The sequence below is a fragment of the Aspergillus fijiensis genome (genome assembly GCF_003184825.1).
Source record: "Aspergillus fijiensis CBS 313.89 unplaced genomic scaffold BO72scaffold_49, whole genome shotgun sequence".
Taxonomy (NCBI): domain Eukaryota; kingdom Fungi; phylum Ascomycota; class Eurotiomycetes; order Eurotiales; family Aspergillaceae; genus Aspergillus; species Aspergillus fijiensis.
Window position 1 is genome coordinate 116,659 of NW_024469025.1, and position 20,556 is coordinate 137,214.

General features: G+C 34.2%; 7 protein-coding genes across 7 annotated transcripts; 3 read left to right on the forward strand and 4 right to left on the reverse strand.

The window, feature by feature from the left end:
- Positions 1-8,513: 8,513 nt before the first annotated feature.
- On the reverse strand, positions 8,514-10,766 carry BO72DRAFT_530202 (YccV-like-domain-containing protein). Its single transcript, XM_040950286.1, has 4 exons — positions 10,206-10,766; positions 9,985-10,138; positions 8,929-9,932; positions 8,514-8,873 (listed from the first exon to the last, which is right to left on the reverse strand). The coding sequence occupies exons 1-4, from the start codon at positions 10,616-10,618 to the stop codon at positions 8,699-8,701; spliced, it is 1,746 nt and encodes a 581-aa protein (XP_040798369.1). The 5' UTR covers positions 10,619-10,766; the 3' UTR covers positions 8,514-8,698.
- A 110-nt stretch (positions 10,767-10,876) lies between these two features.
- BO72DRAFT_384853 (putative C2H2 finger domain protein) lies at positions 10,877-12,619 on the forward strand (the record flags this gene model as incomplete). The annotated part of the gene is made up of 3 exons (XM_040941568.1): positions 10,877-10,992; positions 11,101-12,132; positions 12,229-12,619. 3 exons carry the CDS (start codon positions 10,877-10,879, stop codon positions 12,617-12,619), a joined length of 1,539 nt encoding a protein of 512 aa, XP_040798370.1.
- Positions 12,363-15,036, reverse strand: BO72DRAFT_450740 (putative R3H and G-patch domain protein). The gene is made up of 4 exons (XM_040945325.1): positions 14,889-15,036; positions 13,970-14,833; positions 13,335-13,920; positions 12,363-13,271 (listed from the first exon to the last, which is right to left on the reverse strand). Exons 1-4 carry the CDS (start codon positions 14,950-14,952, stop codon positions 12,815-12,817), a joined length of 1,971 nt encoding a protein of 656 aa, XP_040798371.1. The 5' UTR covers positions 14,953-15,036; the 3' UTR covers positions 12,363-12,814.
- Positions 15,037-15,670: 634 nt separating this feature from the next.
- Positions 15,671-17,609, forward strand: BO72DRAFT_516035 (cysteine protease ATG4). Its single transcript, XM_040949567.1, has 5 exons — positions 15,671-15,857; positions 16,002-16,295; positions 16,357-16,525; positions 16,578-16,805; positions 16,859-17,609. The coding sequence occupies exons 1-5, from the start codon at positions 15,701-15,703 to the stop codon at positions 17,211-17,213; spliced, it is 1,203 nt and encodes a 400-aa protein (XP_040798372.1). The 5' UTR covers positions 15,671-15,700; the 3' UTR covers positions 17,214-17,609.
- On the reverse strand, positions 17,565-18,141 carry BO72DRAFT_384902 (histone H2B family protein; the record flags this gene model as incomplete). Its single annotated transcript, XM_040941569.1, has 4 exons — positions 17,565-17,655; positions 17,705-17,792; positions 17,849-17,920; positions 17,970-18,141. The coding sequence occupies 4 exons, from the start codon at positions 18,139-18,141 to the stop codon at positions 17,565-17,567; spliced, it is 423 nt and encodes a 140-aa protein (XP_040798373.1).
- Positions 18,142-18,761: 620 nt separating this feature from the next.
- Positions 18,762-19,330, forward strand: BO72DRAFT_461308 (histone H2A; the record flags this gene model as incomplete). Its single annotated transcript, XM_040946516.1, has 4 exons — positions 18,762-18,814; positions 18,873-18,961; positions 19,014-19,217; positions 19,272-19,330. 4 exons carry the CDS (start codon positions 18,762-18,764, stop codon positions 19,328-19,330), a joined length of 405 nt encoding a protein of 134 aa, XP_040798374.1.
- A 273-nt stretch (positions 19,331-19,603) lies between these two features.
- Positions 19,604-20,398, reverse strand: BO72DRAFT_479522 (NADH dehydrogenase [ubiquinone] 1 beta subcomplex subunit 9; the record flags this gene model as incomplete). Its single annotated transcript, XM_040947586.1, has 5 exons — positions 20,215-20,398; positions 20,030-20,162; positions 19,887-19,965; positions 19,789-19,830; positions 19,604-19,635 (listed from the first exon to the last, which is right to left on the reverse strand). The coding sequence occupies exons 1-5, from the start codon at positions 20,232-20,234 to the stop codon at positions 19,604-19,606; spliced, it is 306 nt and encodes a 101-aa protein (XP_040798375.1). The 5' UTR covers positions 20,235-20,398.
- Between the last annotated feature and the right edge of the window lie 158 nt (positions 20,399-20,556).

Here is a 20,556-nt window from a genome sequence, read left to right on the forward strand (position 1 = left end):
ATATTATTATATTTAATTTTTTAATTTTTTATATCTCGATTCTTCTAAAGATATTTATAATTTATATAATATTTTTGATTTTTTTTATATTTAATCTAAAATTCAATATATTTAATAATCTGTATTTCGGTCCCAGCGAAGAATTATATACAGATATTATAATAAATCCTGGTATTTTTAATATTAGTATTAATAATATTTTTAAAATTAGTATTAATAGTACTGGTTTATTTAATAATACTAATTTTTTTTTAGATTAAAATCTTATATATTAAGTATTTATAGAATATTTTAAATAAATATAAATATAATTAAATCAGCTATAAATAAATAATCTGAATTCTTAGAATATTAATCCTGCGAATATTAATTTTATAAATATTAATTCTGAGAATATTAATCTTACTGCTTTAGAAAATTAAGAAAATAATTATACTATCTATATTAAAAATATAAAACCCGAAGAAATCAGTTTTTTTTATTTTAATATATCTAATAAAAATATTATAAAGCAGATTAGTAAAAATATATTTTATAAAAATATAAATATATTTATTAATTATATTAAAAATATTATTTAATACTGTAGTAAAGTTCTAATAAAATCTGATCTTTAAATATATATATAAAATATTATTTTTATCTGGTATACTACCGGTTTTAATAAATATAAAAAATATTTTATAACTAAAATATTTTTAAAACTTGGCTGGCTTAATAAATTAATTTAATATTTTAAATCTAATTTATATATTATTATAAATAAGCTTAATAATCTATATTATAATCTTAATTAATATCTAATTAGATTATTATATCGAATAATTTGTTTAAGAAATTATTTATTATATTTATACTATTTAATTAAATAATTTATTTAACTCACTTATATATATTTAAGACTGTATTAATTTTAGATTTTATATATAGTTAGTTTAACTAACTAAAAATACTAATATTGACAAATTTCTTGATTTTTTTAATTAATAATAGTATAATTAAAAAGATTTTATTTATATTATCTAAAATAACTAAAGATATAATAATTTTTTCTAAAAATTTAAAAAATAATCCTAATTCTAATTTTAAAATAATTCTTATACTAACTAAAATAATAAGAATAATACTAATAATAATTTAAAATAGTTTAATTTAAATTAAATTAATTAATAGAAAAACTTTTATTTATTCTAATAATAATATTAATAGCAGCTGTAAAATATCTAAAATTAGTTCTAGTAGTTATATTAGTAATAAAACTACTAAAATAGTTAATAATAATACAACTAGATATTTTTAAATATATAAATAAATAATTATTAGTCTTAGAATTAGTATTTTTTCTAATAGTTAAAATATCCGAATAATTAAAATTAGAATTAGTAGTAAGAATACCAAAATTAAAAATATTAGAATATCTAAAAATATAATAATTAAAATAAAAAAATAATAAATAGAATAATTATAAAAATATTAAAAAAGGTTATATAGTTATAACTAATTCTACTTTTTTTTAATAGTAACAGTTAATATATCTAAGATCTTTTTTATATATATAATTAACCCCAGCTATTTTTTAATATTTTTATATAATTTTAATTTTCTGCTTTTTTATATATTTATATATATAATATTTTATTTTTCAACCCGAACAAACAAGTATACAGTATTTAAAATATACTATTTTTTAATTTATATTATATTAGATTATTTTAAAATATTTAGTATATTAATTAGCTCTATTCCAGTTATATTAAAGAGTTTATAAATAAATCTTTATATAATTATAAGAACATATATACTATTATTAAAAATAATTTATTTAAAAATAATAAGTCTAAGTCTGTTTTTAAAAAGATTTTTAATATTAATAAATAGTATATTTTATATTATAACTGTAATATTTTTTTAATATTTAAAAACTAGTTATATAAATATATTTTTTATTATTTTCAGAAATAGTAGATTATTAATAATATTAAGTTTTTATATACTTAGTATTCTGCAACTATAAAAGCCGGCCTAAGTTATATTAATATTTATATATTTATTTATTTTAATACTAGATATTTTACTATTTTTATTAATATTATTTTTATAAGAAATATTCCCGCTTTAACTATATATTCTACTCAGACTTTTTTTTATATTTTTAATATTAGTTTAATCTACCAGTCTGATTTTTATATTAATTTTAAAATATTTTTTATACCGAAAATCCTTATTTTATATTTAGTAATACTAAGATACTTCTATTTTTAGATATTTTGTTTTTATATATTTTACTTTTTAAATATATTCATATTATTATTAGAATATATCTTATCGAAGATCTCTGTCTAAATTTACTTATTAATATTAATATAATTAAATATAGAAATATAATTATTAACTATAAAAATCAAACTATAACTATTTACTTATATAATAATTTTATTTTTTTTGTTTTTATATATATTAAAACTGATTATATTAAGATTTTAATTTATTTAATATAAATAATTATAATATCTTTTTATACTAAAATATATATTTTAGTTAAGATTTATATCAGCTTAATAGATATTAACTATATTTTTAAATCTAAAAATAACTCTAGTATCTTTTTCTATATTTATATAATAAATATTTTGTTTTTTTTATTAAAGCTGTTAATAAGATGTTTTTTTAGTAATTATTAGTTATAATTTATATTTTAATATTTTTAAAAATAATAATTATATAACTGTATATTTTATTAAAAATTATACTACCGAATCATCTTACTTTTTAGAATTTTATATTCTAATTTGTAGTTTTATTTTAGAATTTTTTATTTCAGAGTCTACTTTATTTATTGATTTTCTAAATAATTTAGTTTTTTTAAAAAAAATACTTATTATTAAACTTTATATTTACTACTATTAACCGGGTATTTTTTATATAAATTAATACTAATACTTTCAGTAAAATTATATAACTACTAAATAATATTACTATTTTTACATATAATAAAAAAAAGATAAAAATTTTTAAGTTTTTAATTAAATTTTTTAAGATATAAATAAATCCCGATAAATTAAATATTAGAATAGTTTATATATCTGAAGACTAGTAGCTTTATATTTTATTAAAAAAAATAATAAAATTAAACATATTTAAACTATTTTAGAATTTATTATATTTTTTAGTATAACTATAAAATAATTAATATTATATTCGACTTTTTATAAAAAATAAATAAGATATTCTTTACTAAAAATTATATATTTATATTTTATTTTATTTTTATAGTTTAGAAAATAATTAATAATATATCTAAAGATTATACTATTATAAATTTATATAATATAAATCGCGAAACCAAACCTGATATATATCTAGTTTTAATATAAAATAAAATTCTTTAGAGAATAGCTGGCTGTAAATATATTATTATTATAAATATAATTTAATTTTTTTATTAATAGTTTATTTATTTTTTTTATTAAAATTATTTTATAATTTTTTTTAAAATTAAAAAATCTTTTATATTATAATTATAAAATTTATAAACTTTGTTTTTTATATATAAAGATAAATAGATTTAATTCTAGCAGAATATTATATATTTGTTTATATTTATATTAATAATATAATTACTATATCTAGATTTTTTTTAAAAATATTATAAATATTTATATTTTTTATTTAATAAGTTTAAAAATATTAATATTAAGCTAAAGCTAACTAAGATATTTATTATATTTTTATTTATTATATTATTAGAATAGTATATTAATATATTAGAACTTATTATATCTAAAAAAAGCTTACAATTATTTATATTTTTTAATTTTTATAGATTCTTACTAAGTTTGAGTATTATTTTAGTTTAACTAAATAGTTAAAATATTATATTAATTACTCTATTTAAAAAGCTGTTTTTTTATAAAATTATAAACTAAAATATTTAAAATATATTTATTTAATTATATATCTGGCTGTTTTAATTTTATTGAAACTATATATCTAATACTATTATTTTTAGTATAATTAAAAAGAAATATTAAGTATATAGAATATTATAAGCAGAAAATTTAAATTTATATATTTTTACTTATTTTAATCTAAATATTTAGTTGTTTGTTAATTTTAATACTTTATATAATAGTTATAAAATTATAATCTACTATTTTAAAGATAATTATATTAAAGATAAAAATATTAAAAATATTAATTCTAATATTTTTAAAGATATTCTGTCCGAAGACTTAATTATTCTTAAAAAATAAATTATTTTAAAATATTAATTTATTAAAGTTATCCGCTTTTATATAGATTTAATTAGTATTATTTTTAAGCAGAATACTTATTTCTACAAAGTATAACTACTAGTTTATTAAGTTTAAGATTTTTTATTTTATTTAAAACTTATATAAATTATATTATTTTATTTAAATATTTTTAATATTTTTTATTATCTATACTGACTATATTAGTATTATTAATATTTTAAAATAGTTACTTTTTAATATTATTATTATTAAGTAGTTAAATCTATATTTTATTTATATAAATTAATATATCTAGTATTTTAATATTCTTATTTTTTATTATACTAAATATACTAATACTGTTACTGATATATTATTTTATTTTTTTAAAAAAAAATTTTTTATATATTTAAATATAATCTTAAAAATATTCCGGTTAATATATTTTCTGCTTAAGAAAATATATTTTTTATTTAAATATTTATTATCTAGTTAAACAAAGACTTTAAAAAGTAGATTATTAATAGTTATATTATAAATATTTAAGCAAGCGAAATTATTAATATTTTATATTTTAATCCTGATATATTTTATTTATATTTTTTTATAACAGCTTGTTATATATAAATAAATGTATTATTTATTCTAATTCCGAGACTATTTCTAATTTTAATTATATTATTAAAAATAATAAATTTAAAATAGTAGAAAAACCGTAAATATATATACTATAAACTATTATATTTAAAATTTTTTATATTATATATAATAAATATAATTATATCGGTATTAAGAAATATCTTCTAAAACTAAATAATTTAGTTATTAATAAAAATTAAAAACTATTTAAAAAGTATATTTTATATTATTCTATTTATTAATATAATAAAATTTATAAATATAAGCTGTATAATATATTATAATTTTTATTTTTATTTTATTTTATATTATTATTATAGATTTTATTATAAATTTATTTAAAATATTTATTACCGGTTATAACTAGCTTTTTATTATAGTTAATAAATTTACTAAATATATTAATTTATTCTTTATTTTTTTTATATAAAAAGTAGATTAATAAAAACTTACTGTTATTAAATATATATAATTTTATAATTTAAATATTTTCTATTTTTTTATTTTCGATTATAATATATAATTTATATCTGTATTTTAAAAAGATTTTTTTAAGATAAAATTAAAATAGTTTTATTCGACTGCTGTTTATTTTTAAACTAATAAATAATCTAAATAAATAATTTAAACTGTTAAAATAATAATATATTATAATATTATTTAAGTTTAAGATACTTAAAAAGTTAGATTTTAATTTATTTTTTTTATTAATTATTTTAATAATAAATTTTTGGTTTATATATTTATAAATAAAATTTTTTATAAATTAATATTTAGTATTTGATTATATTAACTCTAATATTTTATAAAATTTATTTTATAATATATTAAATATTCTAATCTAACTAAAGTTATTTTTAATATTTTATTTAATAGTCTTAATATCTTTTTATTTTTAGATTTTTTATCTAATATTTTGTTGTTTTAAATATTCTGTTTATAATAAAACTAAAGATATATTTATATATTAAAATTATTATTTTTAAATATATATATATTATCTTATCTAGGATTTCTTCTATTAGTTTAATATTAAAAAGATATTAAAATTTATATTTATATATATAAAAAAGTATTATAATATTAGATATAAGTTTATATATTTTTATATTAGTAATTTTATTTATTTTTAGTTATACTATAAATATATTATTTTATTTATTTATAATATTAAGTAGAAGTTTACTTAGTAGTATATCAGCTTATTTAAAATTTTTAAAATTATTAATTATTATATATATTATCTAGAACTACTGTTATTTTAATTAATTTATTTAATAATATTAATTACTTAGCTTAAGCCTGTATTTAAAAATATTAATTTTTTTAGCTAAAAGTTATCTAAATCTTTTTATATTATTAATAAAAGATTCTCCGGTAAAATTAACTGTTAGAAAATTAAGATAATTATTAATAAATAAATAATATATTATAGTTAATACTATATATTTATTTTATAATATCTGATTTATTGGTCCAGATATGGTTTAAAAAATAATTAATAAATTAAAGCTATTAATATTACTGTTAAGAAGTTAGTTTAAAAATATAAATATTATTATTTATAATAAGAATTATTTTTAACAGTCTTAATATTTTAATATCTTAGTATATCTTAAAAGTTATTATATTTTTGTCTTTTAATAAGATTAATTTCTAGTATATTTATATTTTTTATTTCTTATATATTATATTTTTGATATACTATTTTTTATTTTTAGATTATTTTTTATATTTTTGTATATTTTATTTATTATATATTTAGTATTTTTAACGTGGGCGTCTTTTTGAAAAGACCGGTATATATAGTAGACCGGTTGATAATATTTTCGGTAATATTAATTTTATTTTGTTTTTTTGTTTTAGTAGTTTTTTATATATAGGGATTTCCGCTTTAATACATCGAAGAAATAACTAACTTAATAATATTGACTTTATTATATTTATACTCATCGGCTGCAACTGTTATAATTTATTTAACTATATATTTTTATATATTAAAATCATTATTCTATCCGTAAAAATAAATATTTTTTAAGAAATTATTTATATTTAGAATATACTGTTATTTATATCGGAGAAATTTAAAACTTTTTATTTTAGTTTAATATAAAAAAAGTTCTTAAATATATTATTATATATATAAAATATATATATAATTATTATTAAAAATTTATATTTTTTATTTCTAGTAATTAAATATATTTAGATTTATACTAAAAATATATATATTATCCAGCTTTATAATTAAGAAAAAATTAAATTATTAATATATTAGTTTTTTTATTATTATATATATTAGCTGCTATATATACTGTCTTATATTTTTTAATTTATAAAATATATATTTTATTATTTTTATTATCTAATTTAAACCTGTATATAATATTAATAATTCTAATTTATTTAACCGCGTGTTAAACAAGCTTTTTAAAATCTAGACTAAAAATTATTATAAAAATTTCTAAAAAATTAGGTTTATTTTAATAAAGTATATTATTTTTTATAGAAAATATTATATTTCTATCTTATAGTATTTTATTTGCTGGAAGAAATATAATTTAAAAAATAATATATAAATATATTTATTTAATGTTAATAGTTTTAATTTTATTTATATATTCCAATATTTCAAATAGTTGCTATGTTAATATATTTATAATATATTTCTTTATTTTTATTTATTTATTTTGTTTTTTTATCTTTCTTTTATTTTAAAATATATTACTATTTTATATATTTATTCTAGTTAATAATTTATTCTTTATATATTATTATTTTTAATTTTTTTTATTACATATTATTTTTTATATAAATATTTATTTCTTTATATATATAATTAATAACAAAGATATCTCTATTTTAATATCCGGTATATAATACTATTTATTTATTTATTTATAATAATATTCTGCTTTTTATTCATGTAGCTGTTTTTTTATTAGTTTGGTAGTAGAACTTTAAGACTATTAATTTCTTCTGTTTTTTATCATCTCGAATAATTATAATCATATTAATCAGTCATATTAAACTTCGTCCATAACATTAAATGGTTTATTGCTTATTTTATTTACTTCAAGCTAATATATACAAATAAAATAATATAATTAATATAAAAAATATAATATAGCTGTTTCATCATGTATATAGCCTAGTATACTAGTTACCGGCTAATTATAATAACCACTGTTATACAAATCTTAAGCCTGCTAGAAGCAAGATTGAATTTATTATTATCATTATCATTATTATCATTATTATCATCATCATCATCATCATCATCATCATCATCATCATCATCATCATCATCATCATCATCATCATCATCATCATCACCATCATCATCATCATCACCATCATCATCAATCAATTAATCAATCAATCAATACACATTAATACACATCTTTGAGCTGTCACAGACATACTATATATTAATTTTCTATATGAATATACCATTGTTGCTAACTTGAAAGAACAGCTAGATACTGAGGATTGAGAAGATGAAGCCCGACGGCAGAAGCTATAGGCAGAACAACCGCACTGCAACTGATACGCGGATAGCGACCCACCCTTTTTACCGGAAAGGCCGATCCCCCAATCAGTATGCAAGGAAGCATTCAAGCATTTGTTGCCCAGTCCCTTTCCCTTCCTTTTCCCTCCACCTTCACCCGGCGCGCTTTTCTCCCCACAATACCGACAAACACCACGCCAGTAGAAATAATCAGATGTATAGTCCTAGTAGAGGCTTTTTTTTTAAAAAAAAAATTTAATCATAAAATAGAATAATATAGTACATAGTGGTCAACACCAAGATACCATACTTATTAATCATCTGGATATTCGTCGGTAATATTACTCACAAAAACCCTTCTATCATTATCCCATCTCTTGAAGTGTTTGCCTGCAATTGCGACCAAACTGTGTGGCAAATCTGCCATCTCTGTGACAAGAGGCTCAATGCTTTCTTCTGCCACGTACCGAACACTTCTATCCTCAACACTGGAATTGTTAGCCTCACAGTCGGTTAGTAACCATATCAAACACAGTCACATACAGTACATGATAGAAACTCTGGTGTCGACCATTTCGAAGATTGTCCACTCCCATACGTCTCATCCACTGCTCACCCGCACCACACTCCACATCCCACCCAGTAATAATGGCGCGGTATGCGTATCGGCGATGCCTGAAAACCTGGCCAATTCGATACCTGACGCTACCATCTTGAGCGGAGCGCTTTTTGACCTCCCTCGGAATCCCGTCCACAGCCCGCATAACATGAAGGCTTTCCAAGATGTTGTCATGCTCAGCCATACCGTTGAAAATAGGAGTGATGAAGTGCTCAACCAGATTTACATCTGATGGAAATTCCATGGCTAGAAGCTCCATTAACCATGGAAGGTTATGCCTCAACTCGATAGAGCGAGCCGGATCCGAAAGTAGCATAGATGACCAGACAGCGGCATATTTTGCACTGGCCAAATCAACTGATGCAGAATGTACGTCGTCAAAATCACTACCGCGCTGAATAGAGTTTAATATGTTCTTGCTGGAACGAAGCACGATCTCCGACACCTCAGACTTCCCAAGGAACGTCGATTGCTCCGCAGCGGAGGCTCCCAGAAAGTTCAACTGATGCTGTAGATCCGTAACTGGTGTCTCCTTGTCTGATCTGAACGGATCCATATAAATGGGACCTCCTCGCATTCCAGCTTCGACTGCATGACCATCGACATCATATCCGGTCGCAGGCATGATAATTACGTGAACGTGAAAAGGAAATCCGCATGGCCTGGCGTCGAGGCCTAGTTTCTGTGCAACATGGCAGTAAATAGCAGCCGAGACTAGAGGAAGTGAGTTGTGAGCAGGATCATTCAGTGAAACACCTAAGAAATTATGCTCCAGGCGGTGATAACTCCTTCCTGGTTCAATACCATTGAAATTGTTCGCTCGAAGGAAGCCTGCGATGGCTCTAGCCTTATTACGACAGGTTAACTGTTGAAATTGTGGGTGGTTTTCGATAAATAGCGACGTGACATTATCCAATTTAATGACGATCTTCAAAGCCAGTCAGTTATGGTGACACTCCCAACTGAAGATGATAGCCTACCTCTTCCAGACTGCCAAACCCACTCTCCGGGATGAATAGATCGAACGCTCCAAGCGCCCTAGTTAAAGACACAACTTTTCCACGTCTAAGGTTCTCCCATTCCCGGATGGCAAAGTTTCGATGGAGACAGGACAAGACCGCTCTGGCGTAATATCTTTCATGGTAGACGTATGGTTAAACAATATGGCTGGCAGAAAGAATATGAAGTTAATGGTACCAACCTCCGTGCCAAATGGTCTTCTGCCTCGGACCCCACAGAGATGTTATGTGAAAGAGCATCTTTAGCATCGTATCCAAGGTCAGTTATGGCTTGGATCTGCTCGATCCTCCCAGCCTGACTGCGGAGGATATTGTTCAGCAGGCGTGTAGTTGCGCGGTAGCTTGTATGCTTCGTTACATAGAGCTGTTTCCAATCTGTACTTGATATGGGAGCTGTCAACCTCTTAGACAGTTCGTGACCAGGGGCCCAATATTTGAACTGTGTCACACAATAATAGCGCCATAGTGTCGGTTCACTAGTGACTCCGCGAAATCTGCGAGCTGTTCGTTCTAATGCAGCCGTGGAGAATGGTTCACAGTAATGAAGGACGTGTTGTAGCAGCTCTTCAGGGAGACAATCAAGAGACAAAACCATACCGCTAAACAAGTATATAAGGATGACTTGTGAGAGTATGACAAAATGACCCCAATACTAGACTGAGCAACGCAATGAGTCGCCACACTAGTGAGCACCTGTATGTACCGGTATCATCTGAGGTTGGTGAACACGAATCAGAGTTAGGCGGATACCCGGGTACTTTTTTTGTTGACCTACGTAGTAAGAGTAACCATAATTCGTCACATATGTCCTTCAATCCTTCCTTATTAGCATTGAGGAACAAATACCGCAGGAATGGGCCAATATTACTCCACAACCAACACTGAAGAACCCGGTACCTCTGTTGATAAGAATAAGAGGATCGGGTATTATGAACTCTTGCAAGTCGCTCGAGACGCATCTGGAGAAGAGTAAGCCATTTCTTTTGGCCCTCCCTTCCCTTCTTATCCTCTCTGTCTGGCTTACTTTAGACTGACACCATCTGCCGGCTGCTTAAAAAGAATTAAAAAGGCATACAGGAAAAAAGCTCTGGAGTTACATCCTGACAAGAACTTTGGAAATGTGGAAAACGCGACGAAGCTATTTGCGGAGGTTCAGGCTGCTTACGAAGTGCTCTCAGATCCCCAAGAGCGCGCCTGGTATGATTCTCATCAAGAAGCCATTTTAGGGCAGGATGGAAATTTTGAAGATGTCAGATTATCAAACAATACCAAAATCACGACTGCAGGTGACATATTCGGGCTGTTTTCACAATTCAGTCCTCGAATGGAGTTCTCTGATTCCCCTGAGGGATTCTATGGTGGTCTTCGTGAGATTTTCTCACGTCTCGCTCTGGAGGAAGAGCTAAGTACCTCCGGCGAAGGAACAAATACAGCAAAGTATCCAACCTTTGGTCATCGTGACGATGGCTATGAGGAAGTTGTGCGTCCCTTTTACGTGGCCTGGAGTGGCTTCTCAACCACAAAGACATTCGCGTGGAAAGATAAATACCGTTATTCAGAGGCCCCAGACCGACGTGTTAGGCGGCTGATGGAGAAAGAGAACAAACGTCTACGTGAGGATGGAATTCGGGAATTCAATGATGCAGTCCGGTCGCTTGTAGCGTTTGTTAAAAAGCGTGACCCTCGATACAAGTCCAATGTTCAGAGTGAATCTCAGCGACAAGAATTTCTTCGTCGTTCCACTGCTGCGCAAGCTGCCAGGTCACGAGCAGTCAATCAAGCCAAGTTTCGCGAATATGTTGCACCAGAGTGGGCGATGTCACAAGATCACAGTGAGATTGACTCCGATGGCAGCTACAATATCTCAAATGTCGCGGTAGAGCATTTTGATTGTGTTGTGTGTGATAAAAGCTTCAAGAGTACTAAACAATTTGAGACACACGAACGAAGCAAGAAGCATATCAAGGCCGTCAAACAGTTGCAAAGAGAAATGAGGGCTGAGAATAAGCAGCTGGGGTTAGTGGATGATTTCTCCACCCTCAACTCTGCGCAGAAAACAACCGCCTTGCCATGTAACAGCTCAACATCTGTTCTAGACATGAACAAGAAGTCACGTTCAGCTTCACCAAGTCACGAATCGCTGGATCGCAGTAGTTCAAATGCAGAACCAGAGGGTGAAGACAACCATCTCGACAAACATGATAGCCCATGTACTGGCATCATCGCTACTTCCAGTTCCTCTAAGGAGGCAAATGATAGTTCAGATTGTGACACTTACTATGCGCCTCGAGATTGTGTGGAAGGTCGACTTCAGCTAATAGACGATGATATACAAAATCCGGCAGACACCATAAATGATCTAACTGAAAATTTGTCGGCAACACAGATACACGAGCAGCTACCGGTGACTCCAGCAAAATTGGGAAAGGCCAAGCTAAAGCGTCTGAAGAAAGCCCAACAAGCCGACAATGAGGCTCAAGACCGCCGATGTGCTACCTGTGGTGTCGACTTTGCCTCTAGATCACAGCTTTTTACCCATATCAGAAAGTCTAACCATGCTCAGCTCAGGGTGCAGGCACTTGCAACCAAGAGGTGATTTTGTCGCATTGAGCAAAATAGCGTGGATATCTCGACTGCATCAAGCCCTCCTTTGTTGCAAATTCTCGTGGGCAACCACCAGTAGCTATATCTCGAAAACTTCATAAGTACTACTGGCAAGCTGCTTCTACAAAACGAACTTTGATCAACGTGATTAGCGAGGCCTGCTGCAGGCGTCTCCTAAGACGTCAATCTAGCCAAGGCCAGCCCTAGAGTTCTTTACAACGTGCGCCACCGGCTGTAGGATACCCTTGTTGTTGCTAGCCCCCAAGGGTGTGCCAATGCTCCAACCCATCTTTTCAAGCATAGCCCTCCCTCGGTTTCCTGCGCCAATTTCTGGTGCCGAAGCACCAACAACTTCCCCATCCATGTACGTTGCCGATGCGTCGGGGCGGCCACGTCGAGCTTTGGCTGGTTTTGTCGCCTTGTGGTCCCAAGATTTGGAGCCTCGTTGGACGTACTTGCCATTCGACAGTATTCGTTCCAATTGAGGGATGGTTTGCTGGGTAAAGCCTGGAGTCCGTGACGTCTTGTTCATGATTGGAAATCGATTTGTTCCTTTACCCCGTGACTGCGAAGTGAGACACAACATGTTTGCCAGTTCATGCACTAGCTTTCGTTGTTGCTTCGCCATTGGAGGGAGAACCAAGCTGTTGGTGCCATATTGCGTTAGTCTAAATACTAGAGCATACAATGAAGGTGTCGGAAGGTACCTATGCTTTGTTGACAGCAGAAAAAGTCGTATTTCCATCTTCAGTTCGGTGCTGTCCATTCCTTTCGCATACTTCACCCTGAGATCTGGCTCGGCATTTCGTCGACCAAGCAACCCTTCAGAGCGAAGTTGCTCTCTTTGCTGCTTTCTCGATTTTTTCTTAGCGCGGTCGGTTTCCCATGCACTCAAGAGTTCCGCCTCCAGGTCACTGTCGGGCAAGTAAGCATTGAATCCACGACCAGTCCGTTTGGGCTTTTGCTTCAGACTAGGTCGGTTGAAGTCCATGATATCAAACCCGTAGTAAGGATCAAGATCTAGCGCGTCAGCAAACGCATTCGCCGATGCAAACATGCTTTCCTCTTCGTCGTGTTCTTGTTGAACATCTGAAGGGGGATCTCTAGTCTCCCATTCGTTTCCATGAGCAGAATCAATATCAGAGGACGAGTCCAGCAGCACTGTGCTGTTCAATCCACCCCCCTCCGCGTGCTCGGGATCATTGTCGATCAGTTGACTGCTTTCCGTGTATCCATCCGTACCTGGGGCAATCAACAGGCCCTGTGTTGTCAGTCTCACCTCCGAATCGTTGCCTAGTACAGTTAGCATGAGAACATATATTGCAAGAATATTTCCACATACATCCTGCACGGTCGACGCACTCCTTTGAGGAACCCCGGCGAGCGGCTTCAATACGAGATGATGTTGCTCTATCGGCACGTCCCCTGCTGCTGTTGAAACGTGGTGAATGACCTATCTTCACCATGGTATACGCTTCAGAACCTCTATCCTGGCTGCGTCCGCCCTGCAGGATAGAATATTCATCATCCATGTTTGCGATATAATCAGCTAGGACAGCGTCTTCGTCTGTCGTTGAATGCCTCCGAATCGTCTTCTCCTTCTTCTGTGTCCTTTTGACCTTGAGACTGATATAATCTGGACATTCACCCGGTCCCTGTCCAACCGAGGACTCTTCTGCTGGAGCTATGTCGGGTCTGAACGGTGGGACACTTTCGGGGCATATATCAGGAAGGAGTGTGCGCCTTGTGTCGTCGGCGGGGCTGGGTATGTCTGCACACTTGGCGACGGATATCGACACTGATCCTCTATGAGTGTGCTCGGCGACCTGGTTTCGGCGCCCCGAGAAAACCACCTCGTCCTCGCTGGAGTCATCTGTATTCGGAGACAATGATGTGGCTATGTCCGATGTGGCTCTAGGAGTGAGATCTTCCTCAGGCAGTTCGAAGTGGCATTGGTCATGGTCAACTGCAAATGATGGGCTTGAAATCGTGACAGCATCAGATGACTCTACATTTGACAGATCCTGGGGTTTGTAAAGAGGTTCTGGGGGCCGTGGACTTTTTTCTTGATCTAAATCTGATGGCGTATTTCCTGCGCTGACGAATTGTATCACGTGGTGGCGAAGAGAGGTGTCTACCCTTCGTGAGCTGCGGCCCTCTGTGTTGCGTGCTTCTTGTTGCAGTGTAAGATGGTTTTTGCCTGTGGCTTCTGTGGCGTCAGCATGAACATGTGAGTATTCATGGTAAACGGGTGCCAGTACCTTGAAGGCTGGATACTGTTCCTTTATGCTTCTTAACCCTCGGCTTCACCTTGGACCGTGGCATCCTGGAGCCGCCCTTTTGTGTGCGTAAGTGCTTGCGGCAGTAAGGGATGTACCTGAAGGATGTAAGCGATGTGTAAGAATTGCAGTAGTTACTTTCAAAACCTACCCGAGGGGGCGGCTCTGGGTTTTCCACTTCCTCGGGCGGGCGGTGAGTGAATGTCTGCGGGGGGGATCCGATGTCCACACTCCACCTGGGTGGGTATCTACTACTATCTACACATTAGATCACTGAAGCTGCCAGTCCAGGCATGTCTGCACTGCCTGCTTCAGATAGGTATGTGCCCTTAGTAGGTATTTCCACGACACATATTTAGTCCTTCAGATACTTTGTCTCTGAAGTATAGGATATTTCTTTGTGAGGCACTATCATAGTCGTCCGGCCTCATGTGTTTATATATTCTTCTACCGTTGTATAAACTTAACCAGCATTACGCCCCAAACGAGGGACTTGGAAAATACGGTGAAGTAAAGAACAAAAGAACGCCCCATCAAAGATCCTGTTAGGGCAACCAGTAACATAAAGTATAAATGCCATGCCCATCCTGTAACCCCACCTAACGAGAGCCTTTTCAGCCAAATGGTGCAGCACCGGTGCTCATATGGCCCATTCCGCATGACCCAAGCGGGCCGGCGATGTCTTGGACCCACACCCGCCGGACACTGACGTAGCAACCGAACCGGCGACAACCTTCCATCCTCTTGAGTGACCAGAACTGAGCACCGTGCGAACTCAAAGAGACACAGCAACCATGAATGCCGCGGATATCGGCCGCTGCAGCAAACGCATCGTGCAGTATATCTGGGATCCCGAGCCCAGGAACGACAGAGAACCACACGAACCTATCTGGTGTTTGGGGGTAAAGTACCTTCCTGCCGAGGGGCCAGAAGCCTCGCAGACTAAGACCCGTAAGCCCACCCGCAACCACATGGTCCCGAATAAACAAAACAAGATAGAAGAGACACAAAGGAAGAATGCCCCAGCGAGTTGAACAGATCAACTAATACCTGCATATCACCTAGCCGATGATGGCCAAGAGGAGTGTGACGGAGGCAATGAGGTTGCATCAGCGGTCTCAAAGACACAAGGCACATCAGAGCATTCTTGGCCAGAGACCTTCATCTCAGACTTTGAGTCAAGGATCTGGATGACTTATCGATCGAACTTCACACCAATACCCAGAACCGATGGCCACGACGCCAATGCATCCATGACACTAAGCGTCCGACTACGAAGTCAGTTGTTGGATACGCAAGGTTTTACATCAGATACCGGATGGGGCTGTATGATAAGATCAGGCCAAAGCCTACTGATCAATGCGATGGCCTTTCTGCTACTGGGGCGGGGTGAGAAACATGGTCTCAGACCATTAAAGACGGCCACTTTACCTTGCTAACATCTTGATAGACTGGCGTCGCGGACAGAGACAGAATGATGAAGCTAGCTTGCTATCACTCTTTGCAGACACTCCCAGTGCCCCCTTCTCGATCCACCGTTTTGTACAGCATGGTGCACAGTCATGTGGCAAATTCCCAGGAGAGTGGTTTGGGCCATCCGCAACCGCCAGATGTATTGAGTATGTAAACCCCACACATTAAGGTATCGACTGGAATTGAAGATCAAGCTAGGGCGCTCTCCACTTCGTGGCAAGAACCAGCACTCAACGTATATGTCACAAATGATACAGGGGAGGTTTATCGAGACAGATTCCTGGAAATCGCACGTAGCGGGACAGGCGTGATTCAACCAACGCTCATACTTGTCGGAATAAGACTGGGCATCGATCGCGTGACACCGGCATACTGGAATGGCCTTAAGGCCGCGTTACAACTCCCCCAGTCGGTCGGAATAGCAGGGTATGCCCCCGAGTAGCTATCATCAAACCAAACTGACGCGACGAACACATTAGGGGACGTCCTTCGGCCTCGCATTATTTTGTAGGCCACCAGGGTTCGCATTTATTCTATCTCGACCCCCACTTCACACGCTCAGCGCTTCCAGACCGTGACACAGGGCAGTCATACTCGAAAGATGAGATCGACACTTACCACACGCGACGACTGCGGAGGATTCACATGCGGGATATGGACCCAAGTATGCTTATAGGGTTTCTCATCCGAAATGAAGAAGACTGGCAGGACTGGGAGAGTCGGTTGAAATCGGTAGAAGGCAGAGCGATCATCCATATCATCAATGAGATGGATACATCAAACATGGGGCGAGATGCTCTGGACGAAGTTGAGGTATTGGACGATACAGAATAGACACCCGGAACGAATGCGTGGCTCTTAGTCCAGAAAGACTTTCCTGACAATGCATGTCGATCCGGTAGAGCTGCGTGGATGGAAAGAATGGATATGGAAAGCAATTCAGAAATCGAATTCTGCTAGGGAAGGCAAAATTGCGCGACCAACCCCAGATCCGTGTTATGTTACACCGCATTCATGTCACGAAAACCATAAAAAACATCTGGCCCAAGGGGAAAAAATAAAGCCATCCCATGACACATTAGAAAAATCCCGCGAACACCCTGTAACCCACCACCTCAGAACCGTTGCTGATGACGAGGTAGCATAAAAACAATCCCGCAGAAACAAACAAACAAAACAAGAAGCTTATTTGGCAGAAGAAGAGTACTTTGTGACAGCCTTAGTGCCCTCGGACACCGCGTGCTTTGCCAATTCGCCAGGGAGGATGAGCCTCACACTACTTTTCGTCAGCCGGCGCCCCATGTTTTATTGAATTAGTGACTTACGAGGTCTGGATCTCCCGCGACGAGATAGTGGATTTCTTGTTGTAAGCAGCGAGCTTCGAAGCCTCGGTAGCAACTCGCTCGAAGATGTCTAAAGAAAGTCAGCATCCGTGATCAGATCATTATACGGCCAGGGCCTAGACATACCGTTGACGAAAGAGTTCAGGATGGACATGGCACGAGTGGAGATACCAGTGTCGGGGTGGACTTGCTTCAAGACTAGAACGAGAATTAGCTTTGTGCATGGAAACACGTAAACCGGCCGTACCCTTGTAAATGTAGGAGGAATAGGTCTCCTTCCTGGTCTTTCCACGCTTCTTCTTGTCACCGGTGCTGGCAGAGGCAGTCTTCTTGCCGGCTTCCTTCTTCTCGGCGGGGGCCTTTCCAGCTGGGGCCTTGCCACCGGTGCTGGGCTTCTTCTCGGCAGCTTTAGGAGGCATCTTGAATTTTGTGTTTAAAACGTAAAGGGTGGAGGTGAAGGCGGATTGCGTTGAGTTGTAGCGTGGAGAAGAACGGAGAGCAGGATGATGAGGAAAACTGAAATGAGGGAGACGCGGTGACGAGAGAGGCGCGCTACTTATACCAGCTCGCAAATGCCTAGTTGATCCTGAGGTCCGCGAAAGAAGCAGAATTTCAATACCGTATCAAATACGTATGATCTGTATGATTAAAGGGTGGGGAACGCGTCACCTACCGCCACAGAACGCCGCAGATCACGCTAGCATGACTGTATTGAAACGCATCCCCATCATTACAGAGCTATACCCCATAAGGTAGCCCCTACCCGGAATCATGCCAATTCCATCTCCGCCAAGCCATGCGCGCCAGGTGATATGATCTCTTCTTTGATTGGTTAGCCCCGCTAAGCGAGAGGGTGATCTGAAAGGCTCCCCATTAGCCTAACGTCACCCTTGTCGCGTTGTTATATATGTCCTCCGCTCCCTCGCGTTCGCCGTCAACCCTTAACCCCATAAACTAACCTTTTCGCCGTGTCGACGTCCTGACCCTATCGTATACCTTCTTCTCACGACCCTCACAAACAAAAACAACAATCATCAAAATGACCGGAGGAAAGTCTGGAGGCAAGGCCAGCGGCAGCAAGAACGCCCAATCGTGAGAGCCACCATCCACCACCCGCAACAACTGAAGCTAACCCAATCATGTCTTCTAGCCGCTCGTCCAAGGCCGGTCTTGCATTCCCTGTTGGTCGTGTTCACCGTCTTCTCCGCAAGGGCAACTACGCTCAGCGTGTCGGTGCTGGTAAGCTCCTGGAATCGTCCCATTCACCTCTATTTCCCTAACACGATAGCAGGTGCCCCTGTTTACCTTGCCGCCGTTCTTGAATATCTCGCCGCCGAAATTCTTGAATTGGCAGGCAACGCTGCCCGTGACAACAAGAAGACCCGTATTATTCCCCGCCATCTCCAGCTTGCCATCAGAAACGATGAGGAGTTGAACAAGCTTCTGGGCCACGTCACCATTGCTCAGGGTGGTGTCCTTCCCAACATTCACCAGAGTATGTTTCAAGTTCTCGATCTAAGTTGACTGACATAGTGCTAACACGATTTAGACCTTTTGCCCAAGAAGACCCCTAAGAGTGGCAAGGGCTCGGGTAGCCAGGAGCTGTGAACAATTTTTCTTTGGTTTGGGTTTTCTGATTCGGCGTGGATTGGTTCTCTTATTGATGTGATAACGGGGTTCTGGTCTGGGCACGTTAATGGCTCTGCGTTGTTTTCTTCCTTTTAGCTTTTAGTTTCATGGTTGTACATTATGTCCACGGACATGGAATGATACCGAGAATTATGGATACAATTTTTCAATATGCTGCATTCTAGACGTCGGCGTGTTGACTCTTGTTGTCACGACAGCGAGTGATACTTATTGCTTTTCAATATCTATGGTTTACTGCCTTGACAAGCCTTCCTGCAAGTGTGCTATTCAAATTGTATTTTTGTAACAGATAAGCTAAAGTACTTTGAAGACGGCGATCAGTGGCCCGCAGGCTGGGCAGCGACTGATGGGTGTCAGTACGACGTGCCGGACAACATGTAAGAGTCTGTTATCAAGGACAAAACGCATGAACTTACGAGGCAACTGGGGGGCAGGAAGGTTTCTCTCCCATTTACTGCCTTATAGAAAGTTAGCACCTGATCCTTGCGGCAAGCTTGGACTAGCAATCAAATACCTCCTGGAGCAGTAGGCGCGCGATAGGGGTCCGGGTGCTTCCATGTCTCAAGTAGTTTCTCGGTTTCCTGTAACAGCACCTGTTGAATCGCTATTAGACTAAGTCTGGTACCACTGTACATTGCAGCTCCAATTCAAGGATACCTTCTGTTGCCGAGGATCGCGAACGTCTTTATTTGCGTCGAACAGTGAGCGAATGTAGACTGCCTGTCCTCGCCAAACCTGACGGTGAACAGCCCAATCCAGGGCAAGTTTGAGGGACCGTCGATAAAGGGAACTGTGATTCAGAGTCAGAGTGTCTCTAGAAGGAGTTCAGTCGACTGACTTACGCAGCGGCGCTAAGAGGCATTGTGTCTGGGGAAGTCAGTGTTGAAGAAAGGAATGACGGTAATGTGCCCTCGGCTTCGAGTTCAACCTCATTTGACAATTAGGCCTGCGGCGGTCCTTGGCGGGCGCTGAAAAGTGCCAAGTTGGCAGTTCTAGGCAGCCGAAATAGCGTAATAATTATACTCCGTTCATTTGCCGGTCGCAGGGAAAATGAGCTGCTCTTGAGGGAAATCCCGGTTGTCTCGGCCCGGGCTCAAGCTCACGTACCCCGACATAAGTTTCGTCACTCCCTCTTAACTTACTTCCAATAATTGAACCTGCATTCCAAGTTGGATCACAACTCC